We start from the raw sequence: 24,009 nt of genomic DNA on the forward strand, positions 1-24,009 counted from the left end.
TTATTAAATATACCCGAGGTTGCAAGCCCACAAAAGAAACACAGCCCCCAGCTGTGGTATAACCACACATGTCTATTAAATATGTACTTAGCTTTTATAATATTTAAACCATTGGGTTAGAATAGCATGATCCTGGAAAGCCAATAGTATAATTGTTAATAAAATTGCTAACCAATAATATTTGTGATCAATTCCCTAACAGCAATATCAGACTTTTCTCTCAAAGATAAATGCTTATATAATAGTTCTTTCTGCAAACTGCTGCACACCTGTAATATTTTTTAAAACTTTGTTATATCTCTGGTGACTGAATAGTCTTTCTAACTAAATGCTCTTTGTTCTCTCAATTACAAGTTTTCTTTGTTTTCTTTCCCTGTATCTGCCCCTTTCTTTTTTACTAAGTATTGCAAAGTACAGTAGGTGTCTGCAGAGCATTACATGATTTATATTCTGATGGATAAGCCACTGAACATAAGAAAATATGCATGGTAAACATAGCATAATCATCAAAAGTGCTATGAGTCCTATTGCAATGAAACCAACAACATGTTTGACCCATGTTTGGTCCAAAATTAAATCTTCCCAACCAGGAGAATAGGCAAAAGGATCCCATTCCTGGTCTTGCTGCAGCTCTCCAGATAGCTCCTTCATTTCCTGGATGTTTTCTAAATGGATTTGCAGTGGTCATACAGCAGCACATTCTCTGGAAGTCTTCATATCTGTGTCCTTGGTCTGACATTAAAACTTCTCTTGCTGCTCTATTTTGCAGTGTTGCATGACGTTCTCAGTTGACATCTGTTAACAATCCTGTTGAAGCATTACTGGTAGTGTTAGTTTCTTTTGCAAGCCAACAACCTAGTTTATTAATTGTGTTGATGGCATGTGCAGTATCAATAGAGGCAACTAAGGAACTAAAAAATCTCTTTGCACTATTCCAGAATTCAACCTCAGAGTTACAGTCAGGGTCAAATGACTGAGCATCATGTTTGTTTCACCTATGTTTTAGTGTCTGATTAGTTAGAGTTTTGAGACTGGGATGAAACACAGTCAAATGACCAAAAGTACATGGACCTCCCACTGCATTACTTGGAATGCCTTTCCATGCTCTGTTGCCACATATTGAAAATGCTTTATCATGCAGGCTTATTGCACAGGTCTGTGTTGTGATTGGTGAGAAAGTAGTAAAATTACACCAGGCAGAAGCATTACAATAAATGCCAGTTCCACTTACGTCAACCCCTGTGTTTTCTCCTTTTGAATCATTAGCATAATTGAGATAAAAACATACAGGAGCATTTATAGAGCCTGGTACATCTAGCTCTTGAGGCTGCAGTGAGAGAGCAGGGAAGTTACTTTTCTCATGCCTCTATCAGTATTTCCAGGTACCATCCCACAGACTGGCCAGCATTAGACTGCCCTGATCCCAAACACCACGATGATCTACCCTTACCTGGAGTACAATCACTGGAACTGTATAATTTGTTCTGTTTGTCCTCCAACAAAGGAATGCCAGCCAGACATGATTGAAATGGATCACTAGGACTGGTCATGGATATACAAAGGGTAGATTGGTTAATTGCTTTGGGTAATGTGAGAGAAACATTGATGTTTGGTTGTGGGACCCATGCTTTGTTCACATTAAATGAGAATACACTGAGGGTGATAAAAAGGGTTTATGTATATTGTGCCCAAACCCATTGCAATTGATTACCAAACCAAAATTGTGATGCCTTAAAGTCTACATTCCCTCTGCAGGTTTGATGTTCTTTGCAGGTAGCCAATGAGCTCCTGTGGATAGAGAAACACAACCAAAACCTCACCCCCTTGTTAGCAAAAGCACAGGGCCTAGCCATTGTCTGCTCTGCAAGTCTTTAGCATCATGGGAACACCTTTTTTCACTTGCTGTTTTGTTATCAAATCTGGAAATATTTAAGGAATTTAAAACAAATGTTTCTTTGTCCAATTGTTTCTGAGATGTTAGACTAAGGGGATCCCTCCTTTTGTCTTTAAGAAGTGTGTTCTTTAAAATGGCATGTGTTCATTCCACAGCAGCTTGACCTGCTGAGGAATGAGGTACACCAGGTAAGTGATGTTACCCCAACAATGAAAAAGGTTTTCATTGATTGTGAAACATATGCTGCACCATTATCAGTTTTCACTACTTTAAGGACTTTTAAAGTAGCAATAGTTTGCAACATGTGCATAATGACATCTCTTGCCTTTTCCCCTTTATGAGTGGAGCAGCAAAAAATTTGGAATATGTGTCAACTGATACATGCACATAGTTTAGGGTGCCAAAAGAGAAAACGTGTAACATCCATTGACACCCAAACCTCTAGGATTTGTACCTACTGTGGTAGGTAAAGGTATTAAACAAGCACAATCAGAGCAAGAATTAGGAATTTATCTGGCTTGAGAAATGATAAGATCAAATTGTTTATTAAAAACTTTTGCATTCTGGTGATAAAAGTCGCGTGACAACTTTGCTTGTGTAATTTGATTCAGAACTGTTGCTGTCATAGTCAGAACATCAGGAGCTAGCTGCATTGCCTTCCACCAGAGGTCCAGACAATGATGAGTGAGACCTGAGGTGTGTAACATAACAGCAGTGAAATGGCACTAGACATAATCATACACAGTAGATAACAGGATAAAAATCCTTATTGAGTACTTGCTTTAAAAAGTAATGTCCAGTACAGTTTAAATACCTACTACATACAAGGAATCTGATACTAAGTTGAAAGGTTCATTTTGAAACAATCAAAGCTTCTGCAGTGGCTGCTAACCTACTAGTTGTGTTGACCTTGGCTGAAAAATCAGTTTTCTCAATCGCCTGTGGAGTTTTTCCAAACAACTGGTTTCTGATTTTTCCCAGAGTCATTGATGAAAACTCTCTTTGCTCCAGACAGGGGCTGTGACAATTTTAGAAAATGTGGCTGTGAAGAAAGATCTTTTAAAGATTGCAAAAGTTTCTTTTTCGGCAAAGAATTAACAGTGTTTCCCAAAAAGTCTGTCAGGGCAGCCTGTAAAGATATTGATTCTTGGAATATCTCCTGAAAAGCATTTGCACGTGAAGGAATGTGGTTGTGAGAAGGATCATCCCCACTTAGGGTCTGGCATAGTTTTTGTCCTGTGGAAACAAGTCTAATAATCATGTCAAGCGATGTAGTTACTATTTTTGAAAATCTGTGAGGTAAAAATATCCACTCTATCATCCACAATTGTTGTGTGTACACCACTGTGCTGTTAGTGCATATGGTTGGAATTCAGCCAGCATAAGAAAAAGCCTGAGTGGTAACTCTGCTTGTTGTCTGGATACAAAAGAAGTCAGAATTTCATTCAGAGTTGCAATGCTTCACAGGCTTCTGCATCCAGCTTGTGAGGAGAGGAGATATTAAATCTGTGCCTCCCTTAAGTAAATTAAACAAGGGTGACAGTTCCTCAGTGTCACCAGATACTAAGGGTAGGAGTGAGCCAATTAATAATTCCTACTAATTTTTGCAAGTAATTTAGTGTTATAATAGAGGTCAAAAGGACAATGGGCTGAGGAACAATTTTCTGTTGAAATAATAGAAACCCTAGGTATTTCCATGGTGGGACAGTTTGAACCTTGTCTGCCACAATACAAAGACCAAATTTATCAAGAGTAAAACTCAATTCTGCAGTACTACAGAGTCATCTGCTCCTAGCAGTATATCATCTATACCATGATACAGCAAAATCTTTGAAAAGTGCTGTTGCACCTGTTCTGAAGCACTTGCTACTGCAAACTGACATACTGTAGGACTGTTTTTCATTCTTGGGCTAACACAACCCACTGATACCTTTGCACAGGTTCACTGTTGTTCAAGGATGGTAATGAAAAAGCAAAACGAGGTGCAGCATCAGGATGTAATGCAATTGTGAAAAAAACCCAATCTTTTAAGTCAATGATTAACAATTCCCAATTTTCAGGGATCATTGCTGGATTAGGAATTCCAGGTTGCTGAGCACCCATCAGGATTATCACTGATAACCCTCACACCCTGTAAGAGTCTCCATTTGCCAGTCTTTTTTGAAATCACAAATATTGGGGTGTTCCACAAGCTTGTAGAAGGAACTATATTTGCCAGATCCAGTTGTTTTGACCAGCTTTTGTGCTTGTTTCAGTTGTTCTCCTCTGAGGGGCCACTGACCCCACAGAGGGATGTTAATGTTTCACATGACTTTAAGTCTTGGCTGCACATCAGAGGCTCCTTTTAAAAATTTGTTTTCAGTGTTAGTCCCCACTGGGGTAATAAATCTCTTCCCCACAGTGTGCAGTAGTAGAAAGTACATGTGGTGTGAGCTGTGCTTGTTTCCCTTCTTGCCCATATACCATGAGTTCCTTGGCTGACTGCTGTGACATCTGCTGACCTCCAGTGCCCGTGACCATCGCTGATGGTGTTGACAAGGGCCAGGTCGGTGGCCATTCACATTCACTGATGATGGTTTTGTCAGCCCTGGTATCTGTTAATCCTGTAGAAGACTGGCCATCTACAAGACAGGCTAGAAAAGGTTGCTGCACTGAAGTAGATTTAGACCAGTAAACATAAGGAGCACCTGTGCTCCCAAAACCTCCGGTGTCCCTGTCAGCATTGACAGATGGTACCTATTCTGTGTCTGGCCATATAGGAGTGGGATGAATTGAGCAATGCATGATCTTGCTGGCATAGTACAAGGTGGGTTAGGAGTCCAAGCCATGATTTTTATTTCACCCCTAGAATCAGAGTTGATGATTCCTGGTAAAATAGAAAGTCCCCTTTTAGATGATGATGATCTCCTGAGTAAAAATACATGACATTTAAATGGAAGGGGTCAACTTGAACCTGTAGGTATAAGATGAACCAATGTGTCATTTATTGTGGTTTTGGTGGAAACTGTCAAGTCCATCCCAGCACTGCCTGGAGTCCCCCTGATGTCCCTTGAGCTGCAGCTGGATCCTGTTCTATTGGGAAGCACAGGATTCTGAGCTCATCTTCAAGTTTCCCTGCTGTAGCAGAGGTTTGCCATTTTGTTATACTTAGAATGGCATTCATTGCTCCAATGGTAACCTTGCTTGCATCTAGGGAATGGTTTATTAGGTTTTTTTGATCCCTTTGTTGTTCTTTGAGCACTGCTTTTTCACATGAACTTCCTCTCCACAGTCAAAACATTTGACTGTTGCCCTAGCAACCTGTAGCTGTTGTGCTAAGGCTGTTGCTGGTAAATCTGCTTTGTATTTTTCTATACCAAAATGTGCACAAGCTATGATAAAGTCATGTAAGGAAACATCAGGTTTGTGTTGAACTAGGTCAAGTGCCCCGCAACAGTCAGGATTAGTATTTTCATAAGCTAAGGATTTGAGTAAAACTTCAGCTGCATCTGGTGAGTCAATTTGCCTTGTCACAGCCGTTTGCAAATGATCAACAAAAGTAACGTGGGGCTCTTGGTGTCCTTGCCTTATAGTAGAGAAGCGAGGTTCAGTCTTATTAACATCTGTCACTCCTTTCAAAGCTCTTACAGCCATCTCCCTTGCTTGGTTATGTATTTCTGGGGGCATCCCTAACTGTTCTTTTATCATGGTCTGATGTCCAGTCCCTGTCAAATGATCCCTTGTTATCGCAGCATTATCAGTGTCTATGTTAGCCCGCACTTGATCTTGACAAAGCCCATTGTACTCTGTCCACCATATAGAATATTGTGCTGCTGTCATAATTGATTTAAATAAAGCTTTCCAATCAGCAGGTAACATAACACAGCTCTCTGCAATAGTTTCTGTAAGTCTCAAGGTATAGAAAGATTGCAACCATACTCTTTCATAGATTTTCTTAATTCTTTAACCATTTCATAGGAATGTTGCTTATGTCAAGGCTGATTGCCTTGATAAACTACAGGCAAAGGATGAAGCGATAAAACATCCCCTTGAAGCAAAGGCGTTTTTCTACAGATATTTAAAAAGTCTTGGCTCAGGAAGCAGAGAAAATTCATAATCACTCATGAAGGGCTGTTTTGGTATTTTTGTGTCTAGATGGTGCTGCAGCCATATTTTTCAGCTGTTGCAATGATATTTTAGAATAGGAATTGCAGATTTTTTCTACAAGTTCACTTTCTTTTTCCTCCCTAGTGGTCCCCTCCACACGCAAAACAAGTGAATTGGAACATGAAAGCATTGCTGTGGGTGCGGGGAAAGCATCTGCAGGAGGATTTACAGCTGGGAGTACTATGTCTTTGGAATTATGAAAAGTTTGCAATGCAGAATATATAATTTTCCATGCTATTCATCGTAGTTAATCTCTGGCAGATGTGTCTGACATGCTTTTAAAGTATCTTCCACTCACTTCTAGTGACTGAGGTCATAGGAGCCTTTACGGGGGTACCAGCAACAGTTAGTTTTCTCCCATATAAGGAGTTGTATTAGTTTATTTTCCTGAATTTTAAGAATTTGCTCCTTTGCTATACGTAATAAGCAGTCTTTATGGAAGGCTTCTAGTTTGGAGATACTGTTGCCCATTTTAATAGGGAATTACTTGACTACACTGCTAACCTGTTTATTTGCTAACAATGAAGGGATGTCCTCAGTGATCCTTGAAGCTCAAATTGGTACAATTGGGATGTACTTCTGGTCCAGGATTGCCTTAGGAGATTGTATGTATGTTCAAGGAGCCATTTACGAGCATGTGAAAGAAACACAGTCCTCCAGTTGCAGTATAACCGTAGACACCTATTGAAAGTGTACATAGCTTTTATAATATTTCCACCATTGGGTTCGAATAGCATGAGCCTGGAAAGCCAATAGTGTAATTGCTAATAGGCTTGCTAACCAATAATATTAATTATCAATTTGCTAATAGCAACAATAGACTTTTCTCTCGAAGATAAATGCTTATATAATAGTTCTTTCTACAAACTGCTGCACACCTCCTACTTGTTAAGTTTTTTAAAACTGTTATATCTCTTCTGCCCTGACTGAGGAGTCTTTTCTTTCTAACTAAATGCTCTTTGTTATAAATTCACTTTGTTTTCTTTCCCTACATGAAGTAACTCCTGTCTTCCCATCATTGTACTTGCTTGTGTCTGAATCAGTTTGAATTTCACAAATGAGCAGACATGGCATAAAAATATAAATTGGTCCACCACAAAGGATTCTGATAGCATTGAGTTACACTTAATACAAAACACTGCTCCCACAGGCACATCTGTTTACATACATGGCTGAAGGATAAAATCTTTCTGATATAATAATGTAGTGATTATTAACTCACTCAGGTACTAAGTGACCTAGCTTTTCAGACACTGGAAGATATGATGGATTCAAATTTTGTCTCTCTTTTCCAATGAAAGGATATCAGCTACTGCTATAAAACTTGATTGTCACTGAGAATGACAGGCAGATAAACAAAGGTTAGTGGAATTAAATGTAGAGTGTATTGGAGAGAATAATTTTGCATTCTGGATAGAGATATCTCCAAGGAGAGGACATACCTGAGCCCTTAAATCAACTCCTAGGAGTGTTTATGTGATTTGCTTTAGTCATGGGATTAAGCACCTGATTTGTACTGTTTCCTGCCTGATAGATAGTGTTCTTTTCAGCATTCTGGAGAACTGTGAGTTTGAGTTCTTAAATCACTCTTATTAGTATTAAGAAACTTGAGTTGCTAACCTGGTCCAGTAGAATTCTTTTACAGCACTGGATGTTTCAAAACGTCTTCATTTGGCCTAGTTTGGTTGTTCAGTTGGATTGTCACCTAAAGTATGTAGCCATTCTGCCTGTTGGGTGCATATGTGCTGAGGGTGGGACACAAAAGTAGTGTCCTTATTTAACAAGGACACATCTAACATCTGTGTACTTCATTCTAAAAGCTGTCTGACAAGCTGCCTTGACAAATATCTCATTCATTGTTTGATAATCCCAGAATGTGTTTTGACATCATTCAGAACTTCTCCATTCAAGAAGAATAGCCTTAACATTTTAAAATTTAACAGTTATTTTCATTGTATTTCACAGAGGGGATTTGTGGGTTTGTTTTGTTGTTATTGTTGGGGGTTTCTGGGTTTAACTCTCTACTGTATAGAGAATTGTTTGCTTGCCTTGATGAAGTGAAATGGACAAATACTGATATGATCAGCTTCTTTTCAGTGTTTGGTGTTTCCTTGTTCTGGTACCAACGTATTAGATTCAAATATTCTCATTCTATAAGAAAAGAAGTAAAAGATTTTGGTAATCACTAGATAAGGTGCTGTTTACATTCTCCCAAACATTTCTGTAATGAATAATTTCTCTAGACTTCATGCTTAAAGCACATGAAAGTCATATTTTTATATTCCCTGCCTCCTATAAATGAAAACAGCGGTGAAATTGAATATGAAATTTGACACACACTTATTTAGAAGGTGCATTTTTGTCTAGTGCCATTGACACACTTGCCTGAGACAGGGGCTTAAGGGTCTGTATAATGATGCAAACTCAAAAGTGAGATTCCACTGCTAAAATGTAGCAGGGAAATAGTAGCTTTTATAAATAATATCCTGACAGTTCTTTTGCTGCCTAGAGCAATGGAAGAGCAAAGCAGAGACCACTTTTACTTTTCTGCTTAACATGTACATTTCAGCTTCCTAAACAGTTAAAAATATTTCTCTTCTAGGATGAAGATTTCCTTACTTTAATTTTCAAGGCTATGATGAAAGATGCCTTGAATTCTTCACATCCAGTCTCTTCTGCTGTTCAGTCTTCAGAGCAAATTGAAGAAATGTTTGATTCGCTTTCTTATATCAAGGTAACTGTAAAAATATTCCAAAATTTTGGAGAGTGATACATCAGCTACTGAAAATATGAATGTGGAATCACAAGTGAATAGGCATGTACTAACATTTTTGGAGGTATTTACAACCAACTCAAAAAATGCAGGGTTTCTCAATAATGTTTTTGAGCATATATGTAGCATTTAATTAGGCAAATATTATGTATATGTATTTGTTGCCTTACTTACCATCTTGTAGAGCACTTGGCACAAAATATTATTGTAGGAGGGGAACCAATAGATGAAGCAACATAACCAGTTAGGCATAAATTCTTCTAGTAGCAGACTGTAACAAGTGATTATAAAAAGAGTAAAAACAAAACACCAAAGTAATCGTTTAGTCATACACTCTCCCTGGTTTTAAAAGAAACCCATATTTTAGAGATATCCTGAACTGTAAGCTTGCCTCTGAATGCAAAATATTTTACTGCTTATCCTGGTTGTCTTGAAATGTGATTATTTCTAATGTCTAGTGAGAGTTGTGTGGGAGGCTTATATTATTAAAGCATCTCACTGCCTTCTTTAAAAATGCATGAGAGAAGAAATACCTGTATGTGCAAAATTTTTTTCACATTTTCTCAGATTGTAGATACTGGATTTTGGTAATGTTGGAGGAAAGCCTTTTGTTTGTTTATTTTGGATTGGCTGGCATTTTTCCATCACTGTCTTGTACTTTTGTCTAATTAGAAATCATGGGGACAGCTATTTTCTGCTAGAAAATAGTCAGATACTACATCTTCCTCTGCTCAGTGGAATGCAGTTCCCATTACAGTCTTGGTTTGTTTTCTCTGACTTCTTTTTGCAAGTCTCAACTGGTCAGCACATCTTGTCTGGCATCCCTGAATAGTCTGGGATGCCAGATAGACTTACGGTAGTGATGTGCTTCCATTTATTTTGGATTCTGCTTTCTCAACTGCAAGAACAGATATGTGTGATTTTCAGGTTACTTTGGTTGCCAAATGAATTTGGATTCTCTCCTTTTATCAAAAGGCATGGCTGTTGTTTAATGCTTCAGAGGTGCTGTCTCAAGTAATTCCCTTTTTGGTGAGCTTCTGGAAGCTATGTATTTTATGCACAATCATGTCTGTAGCCAGCTAACTTTAGAGCCAACTAACTATATAGAGAAGTTTCAATCAGTCAAAAACTATTGACAGTATTTGATTGAAAATTCTCTGTATAATTCTAATGGAAAAGTTTGTTTCCTAAGTGATTGGATTGGAGTTTCAGTTAATTAGTGTCACATTATATTTGGAGAATTATTTTATTACTTCATTGCTACTAATAAGTATGTGCACGTTTTGAATACAATTGTACTAACCTACACCTTCAAGAGCTGGCCAAAAGAGGTTTTGCATGTTGTCAGAAATAGTTTTCACGGCTGTTTTCTGTGTTTCAGAGGATTTTATTACATAGCTTTTCATTTATGCATAAAGTTCTTGTATTCTGCTACTCTATAGCTAGGTACTCTATAACTAGGTACAGTTCTTTGGAATTCACATGAGAAGACACTACAAGGTAGTCCCAGATAAGCAAAGGATTGTCTGCTACTGAATTGTACAACATAATTTATTTTATTGAACTACGAACTGACACAGATTAGTAGGTGACCTCTGCATTATACTGTCTTGGAAAGCAATAATTGTACTATTATTATTATTATTATTATTATTATTATTATTATTATTGTATTATTTTTAGTCTGATTTGCAGACTGTCGGTAAGCCTAACACCCGTAGGTGGGACAAGATTCACCTGGAAGGGTATGACAGGTGGAAAAACAAAGGAGCAGAGCTGTAGGTCAAGTATGGGTGCATACAAGAGAGGAGATTGTGGCCATATTATTAAAAACTGTAGTAAGGGCTATTTCTGACATTTGGTGACTAGTGGATAACCAGGCAGCCTTCAGTTTCAGATAAGATGTTAGTCAAATTCCAGAACTTGAGATTGGAATGTATGAGAACAATGCATTATCTCTCTAAAATCTTCTTCTTGTTTCTTTCCTAGAAACAGTACCAAAAATATAAAGTGCACCTTTAAGCTATTGTTGATCTATGGCTGCTCCTCTGCATTCAGTTCTACAGTATGCAAGTCTTCAGGCAATTTACTTATTGGTGGCTTTCACATAGAAACATTCACAACTTTTTTGATACTTAAACTACTCAGTTACTGCTGTTTTTTCTTTACAAGATATGACTGTATTTAAACTCAAGAAAACATACTTGTTCTTCTGCAGTCAATTCCAGCCTACTTTTTCCCTATGTTTTTAGGTTTTTGATATAAGTGCACATCATATGATTGTTAAACACTGGCTCACAAGTGCAGTTCTGTACCATAAAGATGAGTATTCATAATGAAAAATGGCAGCCAGCAGAGTAAGAAGGCAATATTTTTCAGATTACGTTGATTGGAAAAAATGTCAAATTCTACTAATCCATTTTGTAATTGTAGTTTGAGCCTTTAATATTTTTTTTTCCAAAGCAGCTGGGAAAAATTTTCAGACTACATTAGCCTTTTCTGTAACTGTATTTGGAGTTTATGAAATAGTAAAAGAATTATTTTTCCAAGGAAACTGAGTGTAAAGGTAATTACTTGAAGGATATTATTTGGAATAAATTCTGCTGGCTTCTGACTTACTCTTGTACTGTGAAAGAGCTATAATACACATATGCTTAAAAAAGTTCTGTAACTTCAATTTATTGATTAATTTTCTTTTTTTTTTTTTTCTTCTTAAAGGGGGCTTCACTTCTTTTGATGCTGAAGCATTATCTCACTAAGGATGTTTTCCAAGCTGGCATTGAGGTATACTTGCATAATCACAACTATGGAACCGCCCAGAGTGATGACCTGTGGGACAGCATGAATGAGGTACCCATCTTCGACACACTGTTCTTATTTTCTTTTTTTTTTTAACTCCACTTCTCTAAGAGTATCATAGGTTCTACTTATTTGCTTGTTTATTAAAAAAATAGGATAATGGCCTGCAGGTAAATACTCCAGTTTTTTGCTCATCCTATTCTTTCATATAGATAGGGAGATTACTGAAGCTTCTTGGGCTACATTGCATATCATCCCAAAAAAGCACTGTGAGTGAGTATGTACTGCTCTGCATGTCCATCCAGAATGGACATATCCTCTCTAGAATTACATGGCTAGTGTGTTAACACCAGAATGAAAGTAATAAAATGCAGGATAAAAAATACTTTCGAGGAATAGCTATATCCAACCTCACAGAGGTCTTGGGTTACTCTCTACTTTGTGATAACTTCGGTTTCAACAAGTGTGATTAAATTTTAGGAAAACAGACTGTACAGGCAGTTCTCGGATTATAAGGTAGGCATAAGGCTGTGTTTAGTTTCAAAATGAGTGTGAAGCACTCAATAAAACAAGGCCTTGGATAGAAGAGATTGAGGGCAAGTGGTGTCAGCAAGGCTGTGGGAGTCAGAGAAGCCAGGGAAAGGAGGGTGGAGAGACAGCAGGAAGGAGAGGGGAAGGACTGAAGGTCCAGAGAACTACAGACCTATTGGCCTGAACTGAGTGCCAAGGAAGGTCATGGAGCAGATCATCTTTAGTACCATTCCAGGGCACATACAGGACAACCAGGGAATCAGACCCAGCCAGCGTGGATTTAGCAGGAATAGGTCCAACCTAGTCTCCTTTTATGAGCAGGTGACCCACCTGGTGGATGAAGGGAAAGCTGTGGATGTTGTCTCCCTGACCTTCAGTGAAACCTTTGATACTGTCTCCCAAGGCATTTTCCTGGAAAAGGTGGCAGCTCATGGCATGGGCAGGTGTACTCTTTGTTGTGTTAAGAACTGGCTGGATGGCCAGAGAGTGGAGAGAAATTTACAAGTTCACTGTCAAAGTGATTGTTCACAGATGTAAAATCACGCAACGACTTATTTAGTAACTTAAGAAAGTGTTCTCCATTTACTTTTTGTATTATGATTGTTTTTACAGATTACCAATGGAACGCTAGATGTAAAAAAAATGATGAAGACTTGGATTGTGCATAAAGGATTTCCTTTAGTCACTGTCGTCCGAAAGGGAAAGATCATTTCAGTACAACAAGAGAAATTTTTGTATCGTGTGGAACCAGAAAATTGGACATCCGATGGAAGGTTATTACCTTCTTAATACCTTTTATCCATTAAAAGCAAGCTGCTGTCTTAAAGCTTTTAGTATTCAGACCTTTTAGTGTTTTCCTTTGAAGGCAGGTAGTAACAGAGAATTCGGCACAGAAATTCACACATCTAGGGTCTGCCTAAAGGTCCATGTCTATTTCCACTGAAGTAAGTGGTAAAAAATCAGTGACACCCTTTGTAATCTGAATTTATTACATGCATCCTTTTCCTGAAGCTTTTAAGCTTGACATCATCAGTTGGTTTTCAATACCAAAAGGCAGATCTCATAAGTAAAGGTTTCTTTACATTTGAGAAAGTTTTGTGTGTTTAACAAGACTCTGAAGAAAGGCAGGCTGCAGAAGTTTCACAGAAGTTTCAGATACATGTATTCTGTTTTAAAGCCCCTGCTTCTTACTTCCAAAATTCAGTTGTATACCTTGGGCTTTACTACAAGAAGGTAGAGAAGCTAGTGTCAATGCTTTCTTGGCTTCAGAATTTTAAGATGACACTACTACATGACAACAAATGACTGAATGTTCAACAGAGGCAATAGCCATTATACCAAACCTAAAAGGAAATACATACACAAATACTGAAGAAGCAAAGATGTGGCAGTTGGTGGTTTTAAATTTTTGTTTACTGCACGTGTAACTTACCTTATGACCCTCAACAGTGTCTTCTAACAAAAGCATTTAAGTGTGAATTCTTTCGATATTTTGCTGGTTTTATTCAGTTGTTTAAAGTTTTAACAGGAGCTAAGTCCATTGCATCACCTTGCAGAAAATTAGGTCTGTGAAAGAAATTTGTCTCTTGAAATGTAGGACTTTAGAGGGCTGTGTTTTACTTTTGTTATGCGGAGAAAGAAAAGCAATGTGGGGTTGAAAGGTAAGGGAAGAAGGGAAGGGTTTTTAAGGTATGTAATTTCTGTTTCTAGTTGATGGAAGTTTGGGGCATGTATGAAAAGGTTTAGAAAAAGAGCACTCTATGTGAGTCATACATAGAGGAGATCCCTGTCAAAATTGGATTAATGTGTGCACCTTCTTTCATCACACTCAGATTTATGTTTTTCTCTAAATAGCCAAGTACTTATCATCATTATGAGCCTCCTTAGCATTTGTTCTTCCAGCTTGCAGTTCACTTAAGAAAGTCTTTGTAGTATGCAATGAATTGTGGTTTCTATACCATGATTTGGAATTTGAGTCTTGTACTTGGATAATTTTTTAATTTTAAAACTTGTAAAAAATCAGATAAACAATGTTGGACTCGGGTAAAAATCATACTGGATGAACTTCTGATGCAGCCAGAGATTACTGTCTGTATGATTTTGGACTAGCTACCTAGCATGCTGGAACTAGGAAAGAAGTACCAGGAAAAGTAGAGTCCCTTAGGGACTAGTGCAGTTTAAGTTCTTCATCAGTGATGTACACAGTGAGATCAAGTGCTCCTGCAGAGAATTTTAAATGACACCAAGCTGAGTGGTGCAGCTGGGGGAAGGGATGCCAGCAGTGGGCCCTTGGTCAGGCCAGCTTCTGGTATCAACACAGGCTGGGGGATGAGCAAATCAAGAGCAGCCTTGCAAAGGAGGACTTGGAGGGAGTCGTGGTACTGGACACAGGCCAGCAGTGTGCATTCACAGCCCAGAATTCCAGCTGTATCCTGGGCTGCATCCAAAGCAGCATGGGCAGCAGGGGAGGGAGGGGATTCTGCCCCTCTGCTCTGCTCTGCTGAGAGCCCACCTGGAACCCTGCATCAGCTCTGGGGTCCCAGCACAGGGAGGACATGGACTGCTGGAGTGAGTCCAGAGCAGGTTCACAAAAACAATCAGATGGACATAACACCTCTCCTATACAAGGACAGACAGTTTGGGCTGTTCACCCTGGAGAACAAAAAGCTCTGGGGAGACATTGCTGCATTCTTTCAAGTACTTAAAGGAAAGATGGGGACAAACTTTTTAGCAGGTCCTGTTGTGATAGGATAAAGAATAATGGTTTTAAAATAAAAAAGTGTAGATTTAGACTAGACACAAGGAATAGTATTTTTACAATAAGGGTAGTAAAACAGTGGCACTGGTGGCTCAGAGAGGTGATCAATGCCCATCCCTGAAAACATTCAGGGCCAGGTTGAATAGGATTCCGAGCAACATGATCTAATTTAAGATGTTCCTGCTCATTGCAGGGGACCTGAACTAGATGACCTTAAAAGGTCTCTCTGAATCCAGTCTGTTCTATAAAATTTACCCATTTCTCAACATGGTGGGATTTTTAAAAATAATTTCTGTGCATGCTGTTCATATTTTCTTTCATCATATTCTGATTATATAAGTGAGATTTAAACTTTATTATTCTATACAGCATTCAGTGATTTTAGTATTATTCGTATACAAAAGTGCTTAAATTAAAACAAACCATTGAAGGGAGATAATATGTGTAGAACATGTTAGTCAACATTTGTTTTCCTTTGCAGTTACCTGTGGCATATTCCTCTCACTTACATAACAAATAGGTGCAACTTCACCCATTGCACTAATGCATATTTACTGGATCAGAAGTCAGGTATGTAACTAAAAGCTTTGGTAGTTAATTTAGGATTACAGATACGTGATTTTTCTGAGAGCACCCTCAAGTAAGATGTGAAGCTGAAGACTTACACAGGTTACAAAGTAATTTCAGAGACCCGGAGCAGAGCACTGCTGGTGTTGTCATCATCAGAGAGCTGGTTCCCTGTAGCATTGTGTGTATAAATACATGACAGCAACTGGAACAGAATCACAGGTTTGAAATTTGTAAAAGCCTTGGAACAGAATCAGGCATTTGAAATTTGTAAAAGCCTGTGCTTTTCATCACAGCGCATGCACACAATCTCTCAAACTGTATGTTCTTTAGAGAGCAAGTTATGTGAAAGTCAATCTGCCAATTTGCTGAAATGGTAGGAAGTAACTTTACTACCATTTATTTAATTGTGTAGGAAAATACTGTATTTGGAACAGTAGATGGGGCTCTTTGAAAGAACAACAGGACAAAAGGAGAAAAACTTACTGATGCAACTTGGGTGGACTGTGATAATGTTCATTCAGTCAGATGTAGGAAGAAGGATGTGGAAGTACAACCTGGAATTTTTGAGCTGTCTTTCAAAACCTTTGTGCTGGCTTTTCCTTTGTCATTTTAGGGGGAAATAGTGGAAAGAATTTATTGTCTCTCTGGTACTAGTCTACTTTGTAGACTTTGGTTTGAGCAAACAGTTGTTAAATGTTTGTTTCGGCTGATCACATATTTTCTGTCCACTAGCTGTCATTGAACTTCCAGAAGAGGTGGAATGGGTAAAATTCAATGTAGACATGAACGGCTATTACATAGTACACTATGCTGAAGACTGGAAAACACTGATTGATCTCTTGAAGAAAAACCACACTGCTCTGAGTCCTAAAGACAGAGCAAATTTGATCAACAATATCTTCAACCTTGCGCGGTAAGACTTCTGTACTGGAAAAGGTATTTAATACGTGTTTCAAGTTTTTTCCAAGTCTGAGAAGATCAGATGTAGTTCCTAGAGAAAATTGCTTTAGTGGAGGTTTAATTCAGCTTTCAATAGCCTTGTTGGAACTGTTCACTGATGCTCAAGATGTTACCTCCCTCTTCTTTACAGCATCATCTCTTTGTTTGGATCATGGAGAGAAACATGATAGTTTCCATTTCTGGAAGACCCTGTTTTCTTTAGTGGCCAATAATCTGCCTGCTAACTGCTTTCCTGTACTCTAGTGCTCCACTGTAGAAAAGTAAACTATTTCCTTCTTAAAGTTTTGCTGGTGCCCTCTCATGTGTTTCACCACCACTATGAGAAGCAGGCGAGGTGGAACATTTTAGATTGTGTCTTTGGAAACTGCTGTTCTATCCAAGTATCCTTATTCATGATAAATATTTTCAGACATCCTTGCCACACTTCCTTACTCATTTTCAATTTTTATTAACCGGAGGCATGTTAGTGGCCATTGTTGCTTTGTTGTAGTCTTGATGAAGTTAAAATATGAAAATTTCTATATGTAAATTGTTTCTTATGTCACCCCCTCTATTCACTTATCTCTCTGTTAGTGTAATGGAAAGCATCACTTTTGATTTGTTTCAGAGAGTGCTTTTGTTTCTTTGTCCATTTTAATGTTTGTATTTATTGACCCATAGTCTAGGAAAAGAGTCTCTGGAAAAGGCCTTTGAGTTGATTGATTACCTCAACAAAGAGAACAGCACTGCACCACTTACTCAAGCTTTGTTTCAGCTGAGTCTTATATACAACCTTTTAGACAAAAAGGGTGAACACCAGCTGGCAGCACGAGTCATGGTATGTCTCAGTTTTCATAAATGATAATTTTAAATTATTAGCTATAATGTTCTTTATAGTTACATTATCTTTTTACATGATGACTGTTGAACATACTCATTAATTCCACTAAGTTTGATGGGGACTCTAGAAGAGTTGCCAGTCTTGTCAGGCTTTTCTAATGGTCTCTTACCAAAATACTACACTTTTTGAACCAGCTTCTTCCCCTCTCCTTCCTCTGTTTCCATACCATACCCATATGCCCCAGAATGTTCTGTAGGGAGTGTGCTGCAGTGGTGTCTGGGGCTATCTTAAAGTGCCCATAAAAGTCAGTAGAAATATGTAATTAAACAGATTCCATGTACTTTTCTTGTACAGGAAAGTAATTTCCAAAAGTTAGAGTGGCTAGAGATTGTAGATCTAATTGCTTTATAGAGAGACAAGAGAAAAAAACAGAACTATTTTCTGTAGAAATAGACATGCAAGGATAGTTGTCATTCCCTGTTCCAGTTGTGTAATAGAGTGATACTAGTAATACAAAGACTTGACAGTGAAATCAATATTGTAGGTTCTTGATAAGCATATGTCTTTCATTTCTGTGTTTACCTTCTTATTATGGAGTTTCTTCTCCATAATCATCTGCTGGTTTAAAATGATCTTTGCTGCTTCACAGTGTAAAACATCAATAAAGGGATTTAGTCTATAAGAAAATTATTAAATTATTAGATAAAATAGCAGGCATTTTTCTTTATGCTAGGAAGGGCTAATTATTGAGTGCTTAAGGAAACATAAGAAAAAAAACCCAGTATTTTAATTTACCCAAAGTTGTTATGTATTTGCTATAAACAGCCCAAGCTCTGGTTTGCAATGCAGTGTCCATGCAGTTTTATTTAAAATCAAAGTTTTCTGCTGAGATATGATAGCTGATCAGGCATCCTGCTGTGGTTCTGGCAAGCTACAGAAGTACAAAACTGAAGGGTGTTCAGCCTGTAGACATAGAAATGTGATATCTTTGTGCTAAATGAATTTACTGTGACTTGGTGAAGTTAAAAGCAGTTAAACATACAGATGTTGTAGTACTTCGTGATTGTAGGCTGATTACAAGCAGGTTTGAGGCATGGCTCAAAGAGGGGTCTTCAGTTTCTATATGCAGTTTAAGATGTAACCTGGCCCATCTTTCAGATTTATGTGGTTTCTGATACTTATTCCTACAGTTATGAAATAGGATGTGTAAGTTGGAATAAATATATTAAAAACTACTATGCTTAGCTTCTATGGTTTGAAAGCTCAACCTTTTAATTTTTTTTTCCTTGCTTTAAACTAATTTTATGTATAGAAAATCCTCTTGGAAGGATTACTAGCTATTGCTAGTAACTTTTTCCTCCTTTAGCTTAGGATAGAGCACTTGCTTGGAGATAAAATAGATCAACAGCAGTGGACAGACGATGGGAGCCTGTCTGAACGAGAGCTCCGGTCAACACTGCTGACTTTTGCCTGCACCCATGATATAAGAAACTGTAGAAAAACTGCTGCTAAGATGTTTGAGACATGGATGAAGTCTAATGGAACAATAAGGTACCTCAAAAATGGAGCTTCCACTTCTTATACCCAGCTGCTTTCCTGTTACATTGCCACCATTGTACGTGGGAAAGACACCCCAACAGCAAACAGAACAATAAAAAAAAACCCCCACCACACCACCACCACCAACTTAGTATTGATAAAGAATGTGATGCTGTCTTTAACCGTTCTGTGTGTAGAGGTAATTGCTATTTCACAATGAGAGGATGACTGTGCTAGGCTTTGTCTCCAGTCTCATTTAGTTTAACTGCAAAACCAGCCATAAGTTCTTTTTCATCTGCATTTCCTGAGGTGCATGCTGAAAGAAGATTACTTAGGGGCAAAGCCAAAGCACATGTTTTTATCATGCAGAACTCATTCTGCTGTGGAGTCATGTACATTTTGAGCCATAGAAAACTATCAATTCTGCATACCGTGTACTTTGTTTTGATGTGGCTAAATGATTTGCTTTTTCCTAGTGACTGAAAGTATTAGATTGGCATGAGTTCAGTAATGTCAAATCTTAACAATTGCTACAGAATCAAAGTGCTGCAAAGAGGAGCATCTCCTTCAAGTTAATATTTTAATTTTTTTTTCTTATTTCCTGAGGTCAGTATTTTGGTACCCCCTATATTCATTTATTTTGTTGCTTTTCTTTTTCCCTGTAGTCTGTCTAGTGATGTTATGAAAGCCATATTTGCAGTTGGAGCCAAGTCTGATGATGGCTGGGAATTCCTCCTGAATATGTACTTCTCTTCAGTTTCTGAAGCAGAGAAAAGCAAAATGATTGAAGCCTTGGCCAGCACAGAAGATGCCAGAAAGCTGATCTGGTATGAAAGAGCCAAGAAGTTGTATGCTGTGTAAATTACAAGTGATAAAATCTTCTTGGAATAGCACATTTCCTTTTTTCTATTGCTGAAAAAAAATCTGATTGCTAAAGAAAATCCATCCAAGTGTTTTGCACAGGCTTCCATACACACAAAGAACCTGATATTTTTCACTTAAAAATAACTCATGTAACAAAGGCGCACAAAAAACCAACTTCTGAATATGCATAAAGAGAAAAGAATTGAACATACAGGCTTTGCACTACTGGTAACACAAAAATTTCAGATTTTGCAGTGCGGATAGCAAAATTGCAAGCTGCTCTATAGAACGTTAAAGATTGATATATGCTTATAATCAAAATAATAACTAGTTATTACAATTTTTGTTAGGGTTTTCTTCCTCTTCTTTTTTCCATTTCTTTCTTTGGATGAAAATTTGACTTTATGTTATGTTCCTCTCTGTAGACTAAATCTTAATGCTGCATGGAGAACACAAACTTGTTCTGCTAATTTAGTCTTCAGCTTCCGTCTCTTATGCCTTCAATCTGTTGTTTTTCTTCTACAAGTTATTAGAATTTACTACATCTTTTCCAATGCCAGTGAAAATGGAGGTACTTGGATTAGATCTAAGGTCATTCTGACTTCCGGAAATTAAAGCTAAGTAAATAGTTATTGTAATAAAATGTAACATTGATTTTTTCCAGGTGCCAGAATTTGCTTACTTGATATATTATGTCATCTTTTCCATCTAATTGAGGACTGTCAGGAAACCCATGTGAACACATGAATGGTGTTTTTTTTCCTGTTTCTTTGCATATGCTTTGTCTCCTAGGCTAATGCAGAACAGTCTTGAAGGAGAAATCATCAGGTCACAGGAGCTTTCACATATCATAGCAACAGTTAGCCAGAGTTTGCCTGGATATTTGCTGGCCTGGGACTTCGTCAAAGAGAACTGGGAAAAGCTTACACGAAAGTAAGGCTTCTGATGCAGCTGAAACTTTCAAACTCGCAGTGGCAAAAGCACCTGTTTCTTTGTTTCAAACAAAACAATAAATAGGAGTGTTCATATAAGATTCATATTAAAATTCTAAATCATGTTTTAAAATCAGAGTTTACAAATATTACTTACTACATAAAATATGAACTCTCAACAATCATCCTAGAGCCTCAGAGTAATTCTAAACAATCTCGATTTTAATTTCTCTTTAGAGGTTACTGTCTCTAAGATGATTGGTTCAGTTGCATGATATTTATGTGACTGAAATTGGATTCAAAAGGACTTCTAGGGAAATAATTCAGCATTTATATTTTCTGAATTGTAACAGCACTCGTAAAACCAAGTAACCAAAATATTCCACTTGCTTCAGGAATCTGTTGTCTTTCACTGTCCTTGAAGTGTACCCAGCAGGAAAGCTGCCCCCCCAGGTCTTCAGAAAGCCAACAGTACTAGAAATCTCTGTTTTTAAATCCCAGTTTTGATTCTAAATAGTTTCATGCTGCTTAAAAAGTTTCTCCTCTATGAAAACGTTTGCTCTAGCAAGCTCTTCATTACCAATATTACAGAGTTGCCTTACTTGAAAGAAAACCTGGTTGCAAATTCAGTTCTGGTAGAGTTTTAGAGCACATATGTACCACAAATACAGATCTTGATATTCACTGTGTGGTGTCTTCAGTTCTTTACTATTTGATCTGTGATAGAAGTTTGAAATTTTCCATGACTTTTCGCTCTGATGTTACATTTTAGAGGGAATAGGGAGCTAGAGGCTTGGATTTCTAAGAATATATATTTCTTTTGAAAAATAAGGTATGTAATTTTAACGTAAGGTATTGCATTTAAGTGCTTTTAATCTTTTCGAACTACTAAACAAAAAAGTAGAAATAGTAGAAAAGAATGCATACATAGACCAAAACTGCATCTCAAAGTGTCTCCTAGATGAAAATATTTGTTTGTCTTACAGGTTTCACCTAGGCTCATATACTATTCAGAATATCATTACCTGGTCAACTTCTCAGTTTGCAACGAAGGCACATCTGCTTGAGGTTGGTGGCACAATCTGCCAGAAAGGGATATTTTCTAGTGCCAATATTGTTTTCATTTAGTTCAAGGATGAGGAAAATACATGCTCACGTGTTATTTATATCCTTGACACCCTGTTGAGACTACATGTATCAGTTGCTTTCCATATTTCACACATGGCAAATATTTGCACAGACACTGGGAGATTATATACCGAGTCTGTGACAGAGTTGCATTGCAGAGTTGAACCCAGTTATTGGTTTATACTTTTGTGTTTTCCTGTACACTCGGTCTCACAAAATAATGACTTGATCTATATGTAATTTTGGTCTAGATTTTGTAATCTGTATCTCTGAAGTGTGATACTGTGCCATAAAAATTGCTTTTTGCTGTTTTTTTTTTTCTGTTATTAATCCCAAAGAGTTATTGTGGAAGCTGAGTATCAGCCAAGAGTTGTTTAATAGTTTTTAGAAAGCTCTGTTGTCTTCCCTAAAAAGGCCTTGAAGTCAATGTATCAAGAATCGTTCACAGTTCAGTCTTATGCTTTCATTCAGATAATTTGGTAGAGATAGGTGTTAATGGCTTAATTTATAATATTTTAAGTGTTACCATTGACATTTATAAAGATGATTGGGTGTGGGAGCTGTTCCAGTATGCTGAAGAGGATTGCTTGCAGCAACCAATTCTTTGTCACAGAATAGGACTCCTTTTCCAGAGCTCTGCATCCTCTGTTGGCTTTGTGATATAGTAAATGAATGTCTCATTATTGGTGAAATGAGATATTGAAACCGAATGAGTTATTGCCGCTGTATCCGTGAAAATGCATTTCTTGCATTTTGGGAACTCCTTTGAGGGGTTTGTTTACTGCATAGGTACAAACAATTCTCAAAAATGGATTTCCTGAAACATGTGTATAGCCTTTGCTGCGGAACTTATTTGTCTGGCTAATGTTGACTTTAATTAAGATTTTCTTTTTCTTTCTTTATTCTTGCTATGCAGGTCAAGTCATTTTTTGAGTCAAAATCAGAGGAGAGTTCTCAACTGCATAGTGTAAAAGAGGCAATTGACACAATTCAGCTCAATATCCAGTGGATGGAGAGAAACTTGGCAAAGCTACAAGAACTGCTGTAGTGCATATAATACTGTGCTGTGTCAGCCATTTAGGAGCTCTGTGAGCAGTTACTGTGTTTAATTTGCAAAAGCCAGGGTGAAACCAGGCATCACTGCAACATTGCACTATTAAGGAATATAGATAGCTCAGGGCATGTCTCAGATAAATTTTTATTTTCCTTAAAGCATTTTGAGCAATATGTAAGTATTTACCCTGAAACTGTTTTCATCTATAGACCAAACATCTGCACAAATGATTAAATATAATTTTATATTTGAAAGTTACACCCTTTCCTTTGAAGTTGTGTTATAGTTTCTTGGCAGTGGGTTAATACTGACAGTCAGGTAAGAAAAAAATAATTACCATGAACTGTTACTTCTTTGCAGACTGCTCACTGAGCAGTAGATTTTTTTCTTAATGCAAAACTGTATGTGGTTTCCACATTTATAGATATAGAAGCTGTTGTGAAACATAATTATATTTGAGATATGTAAGTAGTAGCGAATGTTATAAAGTTCAAGATGCAAAATAAATACAATTCCAATTTGATTTAAGTTTGGATTTTTTTATTTTCATGGTGTTCTTTAGAAATTACACATTAAAAAAAACTTATGCTAATAGTATACAATTTGATATATAAAAGTGGTTGGATGGTAATACAGAAAAGAAGAAACAGATAGCAAAACCAAGTGTCAGAAAAGAAGAAACAGATAGCAAAACCAAGTGTTTTAAAGATGGGATTTCCAGAAACAGTGGTTTGACTTTGGAACTTGTACTCTGAATTTATCACATAGTTTTGAGAATCTCATTATTAATTGCCAAACTTTAACTGATTTTGTGGTATTGGTCTCTACCAGCTGCACAGAACTGTATTTTTGTCAGGTTAGTTCATCTGTTAGGCTGATACTGATTTGTGCCATTTTGACTACTGACTTTCAATTTCACCACTTGTTGTAGAGGATTTGCAGTTGATAGATTAATCAGTCACTTCATTTTTTGTAAGCTTCTGGTCTTTCAGTGCCTGATAACTTGCAAATCACAGTGTAATCTGTCATCACTGCTCACTTTCTAAGGCATTAGTTTTAGGAAAGCTTCTAATTTACATTTTAATGATTTGTTTTTCTTCTATGGTAAAATACCTTTTGAGACAGATCCTCAAAATCTTCTGAAGAAGGATAGGAGCTAAAACACTAATGTGCAACACTATAAAGATGCAATACCTGCAGTGCAATCTGTGTCTTTCAGAAGTGGTGAAAAAAGCCATTTT

General features: G+C 37.4%; 1 protein-coding gene across 4 annotated transcripts in view; it reads left to right on the forward strand.

Moving 5' to 3' along the window:
- LNPEP (leucyl and cystinyl aminopeptidase) overlaps nt 1-23,291 on the forward strand; it is a 51,849-nt gene extending 28,558 nt beyond the window's left edge. For all 4 annotated transcript variants that reach the window (XM_021535523.4, XM_021535522.4, XM_085567630.1 and 1 more), the window contains 11 exons: nt 8,643-8,774; nt 11,532-11,663; nt 12,756-12,916; nt 15,383-15,471; nt 16,204-16,384; nt 17,092-17,248; nt 18,618-18,802; nt 19,456-19,617; nt 20,447-20,587; nt 21,573-21,654; nt 22,631-23,291. In XM_021535523.4, the coding sequence (XP_021391198.3) occupies nt 8,643-8,774; nt 11,532-11,663; nt 12,756-12,916; nt 15,383-15,471; nt 16,204-16,384; nt 17,092-17,248; nt 18,618-18,802; nt 19,456-19,617; nt 20,447-20,587; nt 21,573-21,654; nt 22,631-22,762 (1,554 nt within the window). In that variant the 3' untranslated portion in view covers nt 22,763-23,291. The remainder of the gene's footprint in view (nt 1-8,642; nt 8,775-11,531; nt 11,664-12,755; nt 12,917-15,382; nt 15,472-16,203; nt 16,385-17,091; nt 17,249-18,617; nt 18,803-19,455; nt 19,618-20,446; nt 20,588-21,572; nt 21,655-22,630) is intronic.
- Nucleotides 23,292-24,009: the final 718 nt, after the last annotated feature.

This window comes from Lonchura striata, chromosome Z (genome assembly GCF_050655825.1).
Source record: "Lonchura striata isolate lonStrDom1 chromosome Z, ASM5065582v1, whole genome shotgun sequence".
Taxonomy (NCBI): Eukaryota; Metazoa; Chordata; class Aves; order Passeriformes; family Estrildidae; genus Lonchura; species Lonchura striata.